Genomic DNA, 19,088 nt, shown 5'->3' on the forward strand with positions numbered 1-19,088 from the left:
AGTTTCAAAACTTCATCATCATCATCATCAGCCCATATTCATTCGTCGTTTCAAGACTTACCTTTGACAAATAACCGGTAGACGAGTTCATCGCTCCCATACAGGTTTCTGGCTAGACATCGGTATTCTCCAGCATGTTCTGGTCCTGCATGAGGTATCGTCACCTCTGACGTCATCGCTCCTGCAGTTGTTTCCCGGTTTTCTACTCCTCCCGAACCACTATTGAATAGACTTATTTAAAAACTCAAGAGAAGGACTTCGAAAGTTTGTTGATGGTCAAAACGCACGAAAAAGCGATTGTCAAAAAGTGGTTGTCACCAAAGTACTAGACTTTGGTGACAACCATAAGGTTTCCAAGTAGATTTTTTCTTTTTTGGAAAATGGAGGGGGTTCCACAAACAATCAATTTACATGCACATAGAAAGGGATCGAAGCCACAACACGGACTTCAACCGCACGACTTTTCCCACCATTTTTAAGGAAGTATTAATAAAGCATACATTAAAACATCTTACTGCAGTGACAGTGGCCTGGAGTCGTGTGTCCAATGCACGTGTATCTCAGGCTCGCCTCTCACGGTGCACGAGAGGCGAGCGGTAGTGCCTCTCACTACCCATCGCGTCTCGCCACTACCACTTCGGCTCAGTCTTGGAGGCTCTGTTCAATTTAGGACTCTATACTATAAGGGTTAGGGTTTAAAATTAAACGTCTGGAATTAGAGTGCTACCTTAGACTCTAAAATATAGTATTTTGGACGTGATTATCGTTTCTCAATGCAAATTTAGGTACTATAATGTTTGTTTTTTTTTATAAAGATTTTGTTATATGTAGGTTGTGTGTCAACTTTGCTGTTGTATTTTTTTGCACAAAGACTAGTTATTTTAATAAGAAAAAATGTTTCTCGAGCTTCCTGTAGTTCAAAATTATAAGGTGATTCAAAACACAATTCAATGAAAATAATTATTTACTATACCCAGCAACAACACGTGTGGATACTTGTACATAAAAGCGTAGAGAAACGACAGAAAACAAAGATAAACGACAAACAAAAAACAAGAGGGAAAAGTTGAGTTCATATCCATAAAGTTCGTATATGAATTTTATAACGCTCGCCGAGTACCGTGCTATTATTAAAAAGTAAAAATATGTTGGGTCTCAGTGCTTTGGCGTGTTACGAAATAATAAAAGGAGAAAAAGGATTTATGTTTTAGAGCTTACCTCTTACGTCGAGGTAGAAGGAGTGGTGTAGGAAGGAGTGTTGGACTCTTGCGGTGCAGCGATACCATCCTTCTTGCTCGGGGCTGGCAGCTTTGAGCCAGACTGTACCGTCTATCAGAACAGAACCTCCACTAGTGTCAGTGGCCTCTGTCTGACCCCATAACACGTGTCGCCAGTTGTCACCATCTGTATGTTAGTTTGTGTTAATGACTCTAATCTAGTCTCAAAAATCAAAATTAAAACTAAAAGTTTTTATTTCAAGTAGGCCGTTTTCCATTCATTTACAATGATGACTCTAGTTGCGCGATTCCAAAGTGTCATTCTTATGGAGAAGAACCGGCAAGAAACTCGATAAATTACTCTTTTATAATCTAAGATAAAATTATGAATATGCAGCCAAAATTGGCAATAAAGTTATTAGGTATTTGCTTTTATTTACAAGTATGAGCTGCAGTTTCTCAGTTAAAAGACAAAATAAATTATTTTCTTATTTTTGATCACCACGCTGTTCCATATTTTGGCAAACATTTAAAGGGTAAATGAATATTTGCAACTGTTCATATTTGTGTCAACACCTGAAATTAGGCCAGCACAGAAATGTGATTTCCACATTAGCCGAATTAACGCGTTCATGAAATCGTTAATGACAACGCGACACAATGAATGTTGGTCGCTTTGATATGACATATATTACGACGTTATGCATGCAATTAAATGGAGGTATAAACGATAATTCGAAAAATAATTCCTATTTAGTTTTTCGGCGTGATTGATATAAATGTAAAAAAATGATAAATCAGCATTTCTAAACAATCGATTCCCTAAGCCCAGGCTTGAAGCTCCCCTGAACTTCAAGCCCTGAAATGAAACGGATCAGAATTACTTTGAGCATACCTAAAGGAAGAAAATCCGTATTACTTACCTGTAGAATATTCCCATGATATTCTAGGAGTAGGCTGTCCTTTTGCCGAACATGGGAGGAGTAGGGCAGCTCCAGCCGAAACCGACGTGTTCTGCGCCCGCCACACCCACGTCGGCGATTCTGTACGGAGAGACTGCTTTATATGTTACGCTGGCCCTCTTACCAATAAAGAAGTAGATGCTAGATAGAACAGTCAAAAGAACAGCTTTGCGAAAATCTTTCTCCCAGTAGCGTGTCAATTAAAGGTTAGGTCATTAGCCAGCCGGGGTAGCGGGACTGTTCGAACTGGTTACCGTGGCCCCGTACACTAAAGCCAAAGGAAATAACTTGGGTGGGTTTTAGTCAGTAGGAGTTTGACACTGCTTTCCGCTCAACCAAGCGGAAGGAGTCATTTGATAATTTCTCAACAGAAAAAAAGTTCATTAAATTATTAACAAATCCCAAAGTTTGACCGACCAGATTAAACATTAATCTGAGGAACTTAAACTATAGAAATGTATATATTCCCAATGCGATCATAAAGATGGCAAAATAATGTAGGAGACCACTTGGACCCTCCGTCTCGGTCCGACCCTGAACAAACGGATCTCTGTAAATAAAATTAAGATAAGGGAAAAACTAAAAATAACTAGAAACTAAAATTCTCAAAGCATATTGTCGATAATTTTTACATTGCAGAACGTAAGCCGCTTAAATGAAAACAACTAGTGTGAGTGAAATACGTACGTCGAGTAGCGAGACTGTCACAAAAAATAATAAAAATTAAGAATTCTCACGAATAAAATATTGCAAGTTGCAAGCTATAAAAAATGCTAATAACAAAGAGCTTTCTCTACTGTTACTTCCTTAATATGACGCTTAAAATCTATTCAATTAGTTCTATGGAAAAAGTAAGTCTAGGGTCCATTAACAACCTCTTTGCTAAAGTTGTGCTACCTTTAGAGTAAGACAATAAATACCTTTGACAATGAGCGAGGCGCTGTGGCTAACTGTTCCGAAGTCGTTAGTGGCTCTGCAAGTGTACTCGCCACTGTGTGCCGACGTCAAGTCTTGTATGATTAGCAGAGAAAAGAAATCCATGTTTTTCTGTTCAACCTGATACGAAAAATGGAAAATAAAACGAACGAAACTGTATTGTTTAACCGTTAAAAAGCAGTATCTTTCTTTTTAATTCAGTGTATTCAATAACTTGGGATGAACTGACGTTGGAAGAACTTGGAAACTTAATCATTCGCGCGCTTTAAATCTTCGAACTATTAACAAATTTTATCTAGAATTTCCATCATCAGTGTTGGTTCTATCATAATTATTGGTACAAATACCGAGGGACTACTTACTTTAAGCATCGAAGGTATTGGCAAATTGTCCTTATGCCAAGTGAACTGTATAGGCTTATCTCCTGACACTAAACTGCAGGTAGCTTGAGTGCTGCCACCTACTTCAAGTTCCTCCGGAAACTGAAATGGTGCTATCTTCGGCGGTTCTGTTGGTAGAAACTAGGAGTTTATTTATTTGTCAATGAGGAAGTAAACTAGTAGAAATATTGTGGATCTTACTATGGACTTCAAGTCTCACTGTTCTCCGAGCGAGCTCCCCGCTTTCAGCCCTCACTTCACAAGTGTAGCTTCCAGCTGCAGCGCTCCGAACTGCATTCAGTCTTAGAACTCCTCGGTCGTCACTCGAGTCCATTACATTTTCTACTAAAGAACCATCTTCTCGACGCCAAACTACTTCCCTAAAATGTACGAAAGGATTATGTATTTTTGTCAAGTCCTATAAAGAGACAAGTGACTTGAATATTTTTTTGTTTGGGTACTCACTTGATAGGATATCCTGAATATGGGCAGTGTATTGTCACATCCGTGTCAGTCTTAACGTGTAATGCTGGTAAATATCTGATATTTGGGGGACCTGATAAAGAAAAAAGGCACATTTATTGAAAGTAGAACCTATTGCTAATACCATTACAGTCTTATTTTATGTGGGGGCTCACCATATACATTTAAACGTGCTTGATGTGCATGAGAACCCTGTGAGTTAGTGGCGTTGCATCCGTATCGACCACCCTCGTCCGCTGTCCTAACTGTTACACTCAATGTAGAAACGATTGTGCCTTCCTCGCTTCCCGGTACCGACTCAGCTCTAGTATTAACACTATACCTGTATACCATTCAAAAAATCACTTTAACTATCGTGGAATATGAAATAATTACTAGATTTCAAAAATCTAAATAGCCACCAAGTTGTTAAATGTCACTCCATTCAAATTTTATCAAAATCTGTCGACCCCTTTTTATTGTTATAAATTGAATTGTCATCGGGTATGAAGCTATCCTGAAAATTTCAGACTTCTAACTTATCGGGAAGTGCCTCAAACTTGAGTTACAAAAATCTAACCTAAAGTGAAGCTATAAAAACGTGGGAAAATCACCACTTTTGTTTAAAGGAGATATTTAATGTATCTCGTGACTTACTTGTCTGGCGCAGCCGGCAGCGGTCTGTCATCTAAAGTCCAGAGTATACGAGGCGAGGGCACACCTGTGGCCGCACACCTTATGACAATGCTCTGTCCGATTCTGGTGACGGCTCCGCTGAACGTCGACACCAGCCGCGGCGGCCTGTCTGGAACGCGGGGTGACGATAAACACTGACACAGATTGCAGGGATGTGAACTAAGATAGGGTTAATTTAGATCATTGCTCATTAACAGTCAAAGTCATAAAGTACTACTAGAACACGCATGATAATTCTTGTGATATATCAATATTACTATGAAGTACCTACAAATGTAATACGGATGTAGGATTGAGTATTGTAAAACAATTTATTGAAGTAAGTGAAACGTTTGCTGAAGTTTGTAGAAGCGCGAAGTGCAAAGCGACGAGCTTCATGTTTCAATTTATTATAGGATTCTCGAGTACGTCTTCGTAAGTGTGAAATAGGTTTCATCCTGTATATGGCAATCATCTCGTAAGTAGTATGAAATTTAAGTTTAGTTTTATTATAAATATTCTCTACATTATTGAAACAACGTTATAAAAACAGTTAAGTCGGACAAAAAAGACTAGGATTCGGGAAGAATTTTGTTCGGAAAAAAAACATCAAGCATTATCATTCTTCTTTGCATGTTTTAGGAGGTCCAAGTTCTTCCAAAACCATAAATAATACATTATTATTACCAGCAATAACCAACTCGGCACCAGCCACGGCTGAATCGGAATGATCATGAGCAGTGCACTGGTAGAGGCCGGCGTGGTGGGACCGTACTGGACCAAGGGCAAGGCGTGGCTGCGGCGCGTGTAATGGACGGCCTTCGTGTTGCCAACTCAGCGTCACGCCGCCGCCGCGACCACCGTGCACCGAGCAGTTCAGGTGGCCGGTACCACCTGTGCCTATCATCTGTATAACAAGAAGGTATTTTGGTCCTTAAGAATCGGGAATGGGAACTAACAGGCGTGAAGTAGCATCCCTCTTCCACGAAAGCAAGAGTCAATTTTAAAAGGCGGTGGCAGGTATGTTTGGAAGTTTTTGTCAGATAGCAAAATACCAATCAGCTACGGTATATTAACGAATTTGCATTCGACGCAAATCCTAGATTGGAATACCAATCAATAAAAATAAAGGAATTAGGCAAAACTGAACCAATAGCTTCATTTATTATTGGCTTAAAATATATTTATTTTTTCAGCTGAGTAGCGCGTTGCGTCGCGTCGAGCGCCGGTTCGCATAAATATTCAACGGTTGCCGATTTCGGCTGTCATACGAGTTCGTGCGTTCATCTCGGGTAATATGATTTTTATAGGTAAAACGCGCGAAGTCGGCTTTCCAGAGTGATGGACTGCGTAGTTAGCACCTGAGCCTATATTTTGTGCCTCGTGTTCTTTGAGGTGTAACTTTCATTTATCTTGAAGTCATTTTGCTTTATGCTGACGTAAAAAGTAATGGATACTTTATAATGGTATAAAAATCGTTCAATACAGTGTCTTTATTCAAAAACATCCAGAAGTTAGATTTTGAGCATCAAATAACAATTTTAAACTCTATCCTATCAGTTAAAAAGCTTATTATTCTATACCAATCATTTATATCACTTCTAGAACTTACCAAAGGATTTGGTGCGACCGTAACAGTCAACGGTTCATATACCACCAGTTTGACTAGAACTCTTGTTGGTGACTCCGGGTTTGAAGAGCAGGCGTATCTTGCCGCATGATGGGATCTCGTACTAGATATTACTAATGCACCTCCACGTACTATCCCCTCCCCCGACACTGCCACCCAAGTGCTGGATGCTTCTTGTTTTTGCCAACTAATAATAAAAATAAAGAAGTAAATGCTATAAGATAGGGAATTATTAACGAGTAAAACTGTGGAGTAAAATAAGTCTTAGAAATAAATATTACAATTTGTTCTCAAAAAAGCTGAATTGAAATTTCTTAATAATGTCTCTAGGCAGGCTAAATGTAATTTATTAATATCGCCCTCAATGTATCTAAATTTGACGAACAACTTGCAACTTCTTTAATTTGCCAAATCATCGTTTATAAGTCTGAAAGCTAGTAGCAGAAAGTTAGTACTAAGTAAAATTACAATATTCACAATTACATAGCTAACTGTTGCCCGAGGTCTAGTACGCTACAAAACGAAAATGATCCGAAGGGAAAATAAAAACTATCCTATGTGTGATTCGATTCCTGGTTGTAAATTATCATGTTTCGTCTAAATCCGTTCCGTGGTTTTGAGAAAGAGAAATAAACATCCACACATACAAACTTTTATGAATAATATTGGTATAGCTATAGACACCTTACCTAACTGTATGTCCACTGATATGTCTTAAGATACACGGTAATACTACAGTATCACCAGCCCTCGCCTCCACTGAATTAAGCTCGATGTTTTCCAACCAGCTGCTGTCTGCACAAATAAAACAATCTCAGATCAATGACAGATCTACATTAAAGTAACTGCCTCAAAATCTAGAATTCTTTCTTGTGTCGCGAGAGGTTTTACAAGCATGTATCAAATACACAACTTAAAGATACTCAGACTCAAAACGAGCAGTCGTGGAGCACACTCATGCTTTAGCACACGTCACGCACGGAGGATTTTGCGCGTTGACCTTCAGTGAATCAACATAAAATAAAATAAATTTATACGGAGATGGATAAAAAATACACTTAGTATACACTAAGTTAAAAAAAAAACTAAAACGTAATCTAGTAAACAAACGCTGAATATCAGTACTATAACTGAATAATTATGGTAATTTACAAATCCGAATCCGTTATTTCAATTTTGTTGCTGGCCGTATTGAAAATACGTAATCAGAAACCCATTTGTCGTTTAATTCTCCAGTGTAGTACTGGAGAATTAACTCGATCACGTTTCTTGGATGACATAAAAATACACCTTGGAATGTCCAGTTCCCTTTGTGCACGTATAGCAACATTCTGCAATGCCGTTCTGTTTCTCAGGCTGATGGCAATATTACCTTTTATTGACGTCTCCAGTTGTAAAGGAAGCACTTTATTTGTGTTTGTGGTTGGTTCGAATTTAATCAATTTAAGGTTTTCCTATACCCATAATTTGTAGTATAATATTTTCCAACGGAAACGTTTTTAATCACATTTCGTCTAGCTTTACCACCGGTAGAATAAGCTTTCTAGACAGCATGCCCAAGACAATTTAAAACAAATTGTCATTTAAGTTTTGAGCGTTCTTTTTTATTCTTTTTTAGTCCTTCGTATTACAAATGGAAAGACACACACATGCACAGACGCTATGCAAATTATTGACGAATACATCCATTAGTTTAGACGAAATTTCAAGACGTACTCAATTCATAAAGCTATTAAACTGACCGTCTGTAGTAAGTTTCAAAGGCGGGCTGGGAGTGTCGAGAGCTACGCATGAATATTCTGCCTGGATATCCGCCTGTGTCAGGTCTAGACCTAAAAGGATACCGTTGGCTCCTGACACCCATCGAGGCTCTGAAAGAGGATGGTAATTTGAGAAATGTTTCGTTTGAGAGAAAATATTTAAGTTTCATCTTCTACTAGTTTGTAATTCGGAACCATATAAAGCAGGTGTTCTAATTTAATGGTGACGTTTAATTTGTCACGTAAAAATAACAAAAACAATAATTAACTGTTTTTGAAATGAAACTTTCTGGAAAAACATACTTCAGTCTGTATTATAAATATATTAAACAATGAATTTAACCGCTTTTTATTTTAAAATACAACGACGATAATTTAAAGCACTATTTAAAACAAAAATTACGTCTTTAGTATGTATAGTTATACCATTACTCATAACTTTTACTCCACGTAGTTTTTTTTATTTAATGCACATTGTAGCACAGACACATCGACTGAGCGATTCAGTGTCGATCCGAATCAGTGCTAACGTGCACGTCGTGAGTCGTCCACAATCTAATAAAGCGACCCGAGAGAACAGGTTACACTCATCAGGAATCAAAGGAGTCTTTAGTGTGGCAATGAAAAATACTCTCTTTTGAAATAGAGGTACATAAAATACAATTTGATTTGAAATTATACGTTCTTTTCCGTAATAGTGTTTTGTTCTCTTGTAATTGGCAACGTTTGCCTATAAAAAAATTGAATTCCACAAGCCGTTAATTCATCTAATTTTGCCTTTTTTTAAGTAAATTAATAAACAGAAAATTATATTCTGAGAGCCTAACGTTTTTAAGAACTCTTCAAAGATTCCATTCTATGATTTTGCATACTATCTCTCTAACTCTTAAGCGCTATCAATATCTATTTGCACCAAAATTAACATCTAACCTCCACTCAAGTACCCAGACGACAGAGGCAGTCCATCTTGAAGCCACGTCACATCCACCAGCCCGACCTGCGGAGACAGTTCACAGCGCAGCACCACCGCACCACCGACCTTCGCCGGAGTCAGCTGACGACATGTGTGGGATAGCACGTTGTCTTCCACTAAACAAGGAAAAAGAACACTATTTTATTATTAAAACACCATCTACCGTTCATGAGTACCCGGATTCAGCTAAGTACCAGTGTTTTGGAGTGACTGGGCAACCTGGACAACACGATAGCCCATTAGTCAGACTGTTTGGCAGACTTTCTAGTTTCTGAATACTCACAGTCAAAGATGTATAAATAAAACAGTCAGGGTTACGGAGCCCCAATTTAACGTGCCTTCCGATTTCCGAAACACGGAGGAAACTGTTCTGGCATAGTTATGCACCCATCAACGGAACGACCGTTTGAAGCATAGCTTAATCTATGTTCGATCAACATTTGTCGAAATCATTGTGAAATTTATTATTTTTACCATCTAATGAAATGCTTTGACTGTCGAACAAGCTGAAACGTAATCCAAAGGCAACATTCATAAGCAAATTGTTTTGTAATAAATGAAGAGCAAAAACATTTTTATACGATACCAAGTAACGAAGTAGCTCAAAAACATTGCAGCTGAAATGAAGTAAAGCCATAAAGGAAAAGCTACCGCTGCATGGTTTTAACATTTGAATAATTAAAAACGCTCCTCTATTTGGACTAGATTGGGTCGGCTTTAAGAATTTGAACAAAATGGACAGCGAAAGTTTTTAATTTAAAAATACCGTGGGAGGTGTTTGGTTGCACCCCAACTTAAAAAAAATCCTTTTTCATTTACCTAAACACGAAGTTGAATAAGTTGTTTTTTATTATAATAATGCGTAACTCAAGACTTTCATAACTTGTCAAAAGAAAATAACAAAACAAAAATGAGATGGAATAATAAATAAAGGAATAATTGCGTCCGACATGGCTTTGTTTGTGAAGCCATCTTGGGCTTGACTCCGTCAATCTCAAGCCATATTTAAGTTTCGCCTTTGTGTAATTTTATTGCGTTCCCTTTGTGAGTATAAAAATATATTGAGTTGATACACGAATATGATGGGTTAGAAATAGCTTTACATGATTTATATTGAAGCACCTTTGAGCATACATTATACATATTGCGATGTATTTATCAATGCACAAAAAAAACCGTAGAAAAAAACATGCTTAAATGTTCATTCACTGAGTTTTGGCAACTTAACTAAAGTTTATTTCGAATGTAATGCCAAATCAAAGAGAATCAACAAAATTTTGTAATTAATAACGTCTTACACAAGAGGAAAATAACATAAATATCACTACATCAAAAGTGTCGAATACTTTCTTCAAAACTCATTTGAATGAGAATAAGCTTCTGCTGCGCCTCCTAAAGCAAAATTGAAAGGTTACAAATGCCTTTCAATTTTTCCTTTGTATTCTTCGTTGTAAGGGAAAATATTAAAATATGGTAAGTTAAATCTGTAAGTTGAGAGCTAGTTTGAAAGGGGATGTTATTACTTGCCGCTATAGACCATTGTTGAGGTCGTTAGCGCTGAGTTGTTCCACGGAACCCCCGTTGGGTAACGCGAATGCTAAGCAACATTCTAAAGGTATATAGGTATACACTTCCAAGCATCTTCGTAGAGTAAATTAGTAGAAAATTGTGTGAAGAAAAATTCAGTTATGTTCTTGTCTAGTTACTTGAGATAGCACTTTAGATACAATTGTTTTTGAATCAGGGCCACTTTTTGATTAATGAATAACATTAATTTTAAAGTCATCATATTGACCGTGAGTGTGCCAATTATTGTATTGTCAAAATGCTTAAAAGAATACATTTTAATCGAATTTCCATTCATTCGGCCCTTGTAAATAGCAGAAATTTGGCAGAGATCTTAACAGTGAAGTATAGATATAGCGGGATCGTAAATATTTGGTAAAGATAACAACTTTTATCTTTCCCATTTAGACATTCCCATGTATCATTGAATGTATGTTCACTTTAAACAATAGGCTAGACATCGTTCGTCTACTGAATAAAGTTATTAAACTTCACACTAATTAAAGAGCAAATCAAAACTCCTTTACACAAAGGAGCTCTGAGTAAGCATTTCTGCTCACTCACTGTTCGATGGTCAATACAAAAGAAAACATCGTAACTAGGCTTATAGAAACAAAATTATTTTCAATTACAGACGCCCGCGTTGACTCTGCTATAACGATGTTATTTTTCCAAGATGAAGAACATAATGTCGCTCAATCTTTAATTAAAACTTTCCTCTACCCGCCGAGAAAAAGTAATTGAAGTGAAAAATATTCATCTTTTCAAATACCTAATTTAAAAGGACTGAAATCGACCGGAATGGAAAGTGGATGTTATGAATAGCAAATTAGTATGGACTTGATATGGGTATATTAATTTGCTTCTCGACATACTTTCATTAAAGCTCGGATTAAATTTATGTATTAATAACCAATTTATATTGGTTGAACAGTATCCTAACATTCATTTAGAATACGTACGTACCCGTGATCGATAACCTCAACATTGGGAAACTAATTAGTTATTGGCGGTTGTTTTATATATGAAAAATGTTTTATTATGAGTTAGTGTCTCATTCGACTTCATCACCATTTATTAGGATGGACATTTTCCTTGTTACACACTGCCCTTGGTAAAAAAAATGTGTGCCTGTACTAGTGTAAACGCGTGAGCTTTTTGAAAAATGATTAACTATCACTTATGCACCACCCTACAGGAATTGGTTAAATTAAGTTAAACTAGATAAAGTTCAACAAAAGGTTTTTATTGTCATAGAAAAGACGGCCCGTGACGGAAAAATGTGAAACATGTGACAGTACTTTTTTTTAAACGTCGATAAAGAAGTTTTAATTAAAAAAAAAACTAATGTTTTAAGATTTTAGTGTTCCGCACCCACATAGTGAAATTAGAACTTTATTAGTTATTACCGAGGCTCCGCTATCCGTCCGTCACCAGGGTATAATTATGTCAGGAAAATAGCTAGATCTTCCAAATTTTGACAGATGTATTTCGGTTGTCGTTATAACAATTATACGCATTTATGAAAAAAAAACGAAACGTTGAAACGGTCATATTTTTTTTACCCAGCCTTGCTTTTTCGATTGCCGTTATAACAATTTTCCCTAATTATCAGAAATAAAACGAGCAGCCGTTAAAACGGTCATAATTTTTTGACCCGACCGAATTGTTCTTCTTTATTCTATTTCTTGGAAACAGTCAGTGTCAAAAATCCAACTAGTACTTGACGGGTATTTTTAATATCACGTTCTCGACTATTTATAACGCATGCTTAATGCCTTTACCCATCTTTCTAAGAAAATCTCTACGAAGTCTAGTTAACTTTAACTAGGAGACGTTATTAACTTGGCGGCGCTCAATTTTTCCCTGACTTAATTCAATCAACTCGTATTGCAGTGCTAGATCAAGCTGAAAATAGAGTTATGTACCAAAGGTATTAATCAGATTTTGATACATGCATTTTCCAGATCGATTTTTCTCAATTTCGTACTTATTCCGTAGAAGATTAAGAACAATTTTGAAAAGCAGAAAATATTTCTATTCAAATTTTTTTCTAACTGCTAAAAGTATTTTGCAGTTCCTAGGTACTTCGGATTTCACTAGAGTTGCGCGTATCTGTTAATTAAATATGATAAATCCTCGCTTCTCTGCTGAGAATAATTACCTATTAGTATTATAGTCGTGAAAGTTTGTGTCGTCGTCAAGAGTATGCATGGAAGCATGAATACATGTTTATTACAACTTATTTAATTTTAAAATACTAAAGCTTTTGTGAGGCGGTTGCATAATTATTTATTATTATTAATAACGGTTTCCTACTGGACCGTAGTAGACTTTATATTTACCAATCACTGTGGAAAAAATGAATCTATATAATTTATACACAAAATTAAATACGGGAGAAAATTACAAACATAAATTATATTTGAAATAAAAGTTCAGTTAAATAAAAAGATAATTACAAACTACGAAATTAAATTAGTTGTTAAATAATCTACTTTTGTTTTGAACGTCCTACAAAGTACCAACTTTAAGACATTCCGTTTTCTTAATGAATGTTCCAGAACTTTGTTCAAGGGTATATTTTTTTATTCAGTCCTCAGGAGTACTGGGTACTAAGGTAAGATTTTAACAAGGCTTAATAGGGAAAGTCTGTTTCGAGATACTTGTCTATTTACTTGACCAATAATATTATTTTTGTTAATTTTATTTAAGAGCTTCTGCAGTGTAAGATTCTATTTTAGATCTTCTTATAGAGTCGTAAGCAGCAAAGGTATATTTATTAATCGGGTTATAAATTAAGAAATCTACTATAATAACAAAATTGTGCTGCCCCAGATAATTACTAATTTCAATCTATTTATGTATAGTGTGCAAAATAATAAGGTCCTCACGTAGTGCAATTATAAATATTATGCGTCTATAGTCACGAAAACCTGTCACGTAAACATTGTTTACTAAGTTAACTACTTAGTTTTATGTTATTTCTCTGGACCAATTGAATAAAATAAACAAAATCCAATTGAACTGATTCATTATTCTTTATTTTTCTTACAAGTAAACTATAAACAATACGAAAAGTTTGTCCGAGCTCGCTCAAATGTCATTTTTAAATCCCTTAATTAAAAGTTGTTCTGTAAAAACTCGGCTAGCCGCAGGTTGTATTTCATTTTTCATATTTCCCTCGGTGTAACAGAAAGTTAATTGGTCCAACTCGACTCGAAGTTGTAATTTGTTTTACCCTCTTACAGTACATCTGTTTATTAGGTAAGTCCGTTATTCGCAGTTTTTTATGATATCCGTAGCGACCCTACAATTGAAACGGTCTGAACAAGAAATAAGGAGTACATAGCCGGTCATGTGCAAGTCGGACTCGCGACGCTGTTGGTTCCGTACACAAAGGTCAATTAATTAATTGGTTGGGTGACAAACAAAAGTGAGAGTGAAGAGACTCACAAAACTTGGTGATCAAGGTTCAAACCTTCTCTATACGGGACGAGGCCTGTACCCAGCACACAGCATTAAATGATGTAACCTTTTACTCAAGCGTGTTAATCGTCGGCAGTTCGACTCGCGAGCTCATGATTACGGACTCGGGCAACATTTAACAATGATTATTTCTCAAGATTGTTATTATTGTATTCTAAAACTCACCAGGTTGCAGCATGACAGGTCTAGAGAGGACGGTGCCGGCTCTGTTGGAAGCGCGACACCGCAGCATTGCGCCCGCGCCGCTGCCCGCGTCCATCAGTGATCGCCTCGCGCCAACCACCAGTCTACCGTCACTTAGTACATGCCTGTGAAAGAAAGATAATGTTAGTAAAAATATTACTGGCAGTATCGCGATTCCAACTCGTACTTGGTCGCTTTGTACAACATTTTATTCGTTTTTTACAGCTTTCACACAACGCTATTTAGTCTCAAACTAAGCAAAGCTTGTATAAAGAGTACCAGACAACTGATAAAAAGATATAATATAAATAAATTACACCCAGACACAGGACAAATGATCGTGCTCATCACACAAACATTTGTCCTGGGTGGGAATCGAACCCTCCGGTAAAGTAGTCAGGGCCATTAACCACTAGACCAATCACTCGATCAATAGTCAGAGATTTAAAGGCTATTCCATTAAAAGGGCTGTTGACAAATATAACATTATACAAGAATAGCAGCTTTTAATTATGACACATTAAGCCACGGAGCTTGTATTTCTTGTTGATTTAAATAATTTATTACTACAGCGAATTTCGAAACTAAAATGTTGTTTATGAAAAGGCTTTTCGAGGAATTAAGAATAGTCGTGCCCGTAATGTCACAGTGTGTATTTTAATTAGAATTCAGTCAGAATTATTAGAATTTAATAACTAATATACAATTTATGTAAGCATTTTTATGCTTAAAATAGTGTTAATGTTTATTTATGGCATGGATATATAAAAAATCTTAATAATTTTTATGTTATAATATGTTATCATACTTTAAATGTACCTACTAAGCTTAAAATAAATTAGTGAGACATAAAATATTACCCATTTCCAAGATAATGTTCCATGATATGTATCATAACGAAAGCTACATAAATCATATATGTCGTAGGCGATGTGTGACAAGCACTTGTTAAAGTATTAGAGTTAAAAGCCTAGAATCAGACACCAAGAGTTTCGTATTTCGTGTTTTATTATTATTTACATTACAATTAAAAATATGTAACACTTTATATGAAGGCACTTAACGAGAATTAAATATATTTTAAAGACATCTAATTTGGTGTATGATTTTGGGTGGTTGAAACCAAATCGTTCTGTCTGCAATAAAGTAGATATACAGAATTTATAATAATTTTGAAAATCTGTGACTATTGACTGTCACATAACAATAGATAAATTAAGGGTATATTTCATAGAAATACATAAACTAACAAAAATCTTCAGATATTAGTTAAACTATGAATGTAATTAAATTTTTGTAATCAAAAAATATAAGTAAAGTTCAACCAGTTTTTATAAATATCTCAACAGCATATCTAGCGGAAAATCATTGCTATTTAAGTTTACACATCATCGAGGGCCAAAACCTAAATACAAGTTCACATTTACGACGGTTGACGTCACCCCGTTGGTATCCTTCTTACTGTTATCATAGGGTTCCATTCCTATTCCGTAACGTCCATAATATAAGTCGTATTTCAGGTCATAAAAACTTCAACCGCTCATATCGGTCGGGACAGTCGCATTTAAACTGAACTAATAAGACTTAGCTTATTTTATAGCTGGATTTAGATGTGTGGTTGATGATAGTGACACTACAGTTTTGTTAAAAAAAATGCTACTCCTGCTTTAATTAATTTTGGTAATCCTAATGGCGTGGGGCTTTTACAAATAAAACTCCCTTGACTGCTAGTTACGAAGTCATATGCACAATAACATCTAGATTCAGGACAAGCATTCGTGGATCACTCAAACACTTGCCTTATGGTTTCGAACAGTGGGTTATCACTCGCAAAATATATCTAACTAGCGACCTGCCCCGGCTTTGCACGGGTGGACATTTATTTTTTAAGCTTATTTTCCGTAATAAAATATAGCCTTTACGGATTCGGAAGAAACCCTCTAAGTAATGGTAAGAGAAATTTTGAAATCGGTCTAGTAGTTTTTGAGCCAATTCAATACAAAAATACAAAGGTCTTCTCTTTATAATATTAGTATAGATAGTGACGTAATGAGTCAATTTCATTTTCTTGCTAATGAAACAAATAATACACTCATCTCCCTCTCTCTTTCTAACTCATGACATTTTATACTTAACGTAGTTCACGGGATATTTATGATTCTCCAAGAAACTTCAACAAATGACTGTCATCAAAACTTTGGTATCGGAGTTATTGATATCTAAACGTAACAGTCGCAGTATAAAATGGAACTTAGCTCGTATAAAAAATATGTTATGGATATTCCAAGTACTTTCCTTGAGAGCCATTGTTAAAGATTTTTGTTTTATAGTAACGATAACTATAAAAAAATGAGATGATAGGCAAAAATTGGCAAGATTTAAGATAAAAAAATATGGACTAAATATCTGTAGGTACTGGCAAAGACAAGCAATGCCTGTTCAACAATGCCCCTGTTCTGTATTTTTATGGGAAAAGGCCTTATCCTATCTGGATGATATTAATTGGCCAATTTAGTACTATTACAATGCTTTTCAGCTTGCTCTCTTTCTATGAGATCAAAGAATAGGGTTGTGGCGTTAAAGTGACCTTTCAATGTCAGATTAGTTCATACTTATTATACATACACAAGGTAATTTTCACGTCAATAAGAAGCCAGGAAGCGAGTCTTTAACTTGCAAGATTTTATTTCAGACAAAGGCACAGGTGAAACTCAGCAAAAGCTTGTAAAAAGGCGTGGAAACTACTTGCGAACCGGGTAGTAAAACTGAGGCCATTTCTAAGAATTTCATTTATTCAAATTAATTCCATTATTTTAGACTATAAATTCCATTATTAAGAAGAAGTGTTAGGTTTCAGTGTTAAATATTAAAGAAATATCGTCGGATTCGTTTAACGTCAACTTTTAATGAACGTTAGGATCTATTAAGAAGAAGCAAAAAAAGCCTTAAATAGTTTTAAAAACCTTTGAAAAGTAAAAGGCTTTTTCACTATTAATTTATTAGCAAACAATACACAGAATTATTAGGTAGTTCTGAAGGAATATATGAAATGAAACGGCAGACCTGGCAGTTGTGAGACACAAGTAGACGTGGATCAAGATTTTTTTTTAAGTTACACCGAGATGTGCCCTGCACTTAAATTAGATGATGATGCACTCAAAACAAAGATCAACATCAGACCCAAAAAAAATACCACAATACATACAAGACTTTACGAACATGCATAAATTTATTATTTAATGATGCGACGCAATCAATCGTCTCCGCAATTAATAATTCTCACGGTTACTAAAAAAATACTGTATAAATATTACCGTATATACCGTATACGCAGTACATCGTATGTAAAGTACGCACTAGCTCTAAGAATTGTCCAAGTTTTTCCAAAAGTATCACGATAATGACACGATATCGACTTTTGTCAAAAACCCGCACAAAGACGCATAAAACAAACAATTGAAATGACCCCCCAATTTCACAATAGCCATGAAACAAATACATAATATATTTATCAAGGCTCCAAGGCTTGTTTAACTCGAGGCAGGTCGATCTTTAATTTTGTCGGTTGATCTTTCGTAACTTAGTTTCAGGGGTAGCTAACTTCATAGTAACTTAATTTGTGAGACGTTGTAACGATAGGCCGTAAAACCGAGTGTAACGTACGAGAACGAATTACCTCCCGAGTTAATGTCGCGTCGAGTCGATAATAGGTACCTACTAGTTATAATTAAAGTGAGAGAATGATGGAACGAAATACGGAAGTTGGGGAATTCTTTTTATGTGTTTTACTTAGTTAGGGGGTCTATTATCAAGTTCTTGAAGTAAAAGTAACGCAGTTATGGAAATGAGTTGCGGAAGAGTGGAAGTTCGTGATAGCACCTTCAAAATACTATAAAGAGTAAACATGGCAATCAATAAAAATGGTAACTAAGTATATCGATATCGAAGTATATGTCGATAACCCTTTCAATGATTTGTTGACTTGTCAATTATCATCAGAAAATGAATTCCTGTACTGATAGCCGAGTATTAGAGGTCACCAAGCCAAACCAACTGTGTGCTTCGTTTGTAAAAGAAGTGAGCCATTAGTCTTCCGTGTGTAAAAGAAGAAATAAATATTAAAAATAAAGTCATATAACCAGAAAAAGTACTTAATTTTAATCAATTACAAATGAGAATTACATCATATCTTACCACTTAAAACCCAGCATAAAAATACGGCAAAAAATGCAGAGCGGCCGCAATAAATTTATTTAACCTACATTATAAAGTATTGCTTTACTTGTACCGCTACTATTTCTTCCCTGGATTCAATCTCTAAGTCCGGAAAAGTATAAATTGGACTTTTAAGTAAGTTTTTTCAGTAATAAGAAGTTGGTAATTGGGGATTTTTTGGTTGATTAAGGTTGGTCCGCGGTTGATTAAGGTTTATCGGCCGGACGTGATGTATTTGTTTTTACTTGTTTTAGCGTGTATTACATTTGTTTTGTTTATATTGAGTTGAATTCTGGCGATAGTAGACTATTAGATATTTTTTTGAGCACAAAATATGTATTTTAAATTTACAGCACAAGGAAGGGTATTGAATGTGACTAAGTACTCAAGTCCTAAAATTCGTTTATTTGTATCAAAACACTCATTGTTTTGATAAAAATCAGTTTATCGGATTAAAAAATTGACGTTTTTCTTCATCACAACAATATACTAACAAAATAATAACGAGCACTCCGGTTAGGTCCACAACTAGTCGGGCTATCTCCGTAATGAAATAAATATTTATGAATCCTCACACAAGGTATTAAAATAAAGTAGGTACATATTCATGAAAAATCAATACACAATATTCAAACCGTGT

The 19,088-nt window shown here is 35.7% G+C and overlaps 1 protein-coding gene across 1 annotated transcript in view; it reads right to left on the reverse strand.

Annotated features, from left to right (window-relative positions):
* LOC113492022 (Down syndrome cell adhesion molecule-like protein Dscam2) overlaps positions 1-14,471 on the reverse strand; it is a 32,960-nt gene extending 18,489 nt beyond the window's left edge. Inside the window, exons 1-16 of the mRNA XM_026869297.1 lie at positions 14,216-14,471; positions 8,953-9,111; positions 8,005-8,133; positions 6,952-7,057; positions 6,245-6,449; positions 5,320-5,539; positions 4,615-4,762; positions 4,134-4,300; positions 3,961-4,051; positions 3,697-3,875; positions 3,478-3,623; positions 3,100-3,235; positions 2,141-2,260; positions 1,219-1,404; positions 516-657; positions 62-219 (exon numbers count right to left, since the gene is read on the reverse strand). Of these exons, the coding sequence (XP_026725098.1) occupies positions 62-219; positions 516-657; positions 1,219-1,404; positions 2,141-2,260; positions 3,100-3,235; positions 3,478-3,623; positions 3,697-3,875; positions 3,961-4,051; positions 4,134-4,300; positions 4,615-4,762; positions 5,320-5,539; positions 6,245-6,449; positions 6,952-7,057; positions 8,005-8,133; positions 8,953-9,111; positions 14,216-14,309 (2,386 nt within the window). The 5' untranslated portion in view covers positions 14,310-14,471. The remainder of the gene's footprint in view (positions 1-61; positions 220-515; positions 658-1,218; positions 1,405-2,140; positions 2,261-3,099; positions 3,236-3,477; positions 3,624-3,696; positions 3,876-3,960; positions 4,052-4,133; positions 4,301-4,614; positions 4,763-5,319; positions 5,540-6,244; positions 6,450-6,951; positions 7,058-8,004; positions 8,134-8,952; positions 9,112-14,215) is intronic.
* Between the last annotated feature and the right edge of the window lie 4,617 nt (positions 14,472-19,088).

This window comes from Trichoplusia ni, chromosome 3 (genome assembly GCF_003590095.1).
Source record: "Trichoplusia ni isolate ovarian cell line Hi5 chromosome 3, tn1, whole genome shotgun sequence".
In the NCBI taxonomy this organism is placed as follows: domain Eukaryota; kingdom Metazoa; phylum Arthropoda; class Insecta; order Lepidoptera; family Noctuidae; genus Trichoplusia; species Trichoplusia ni.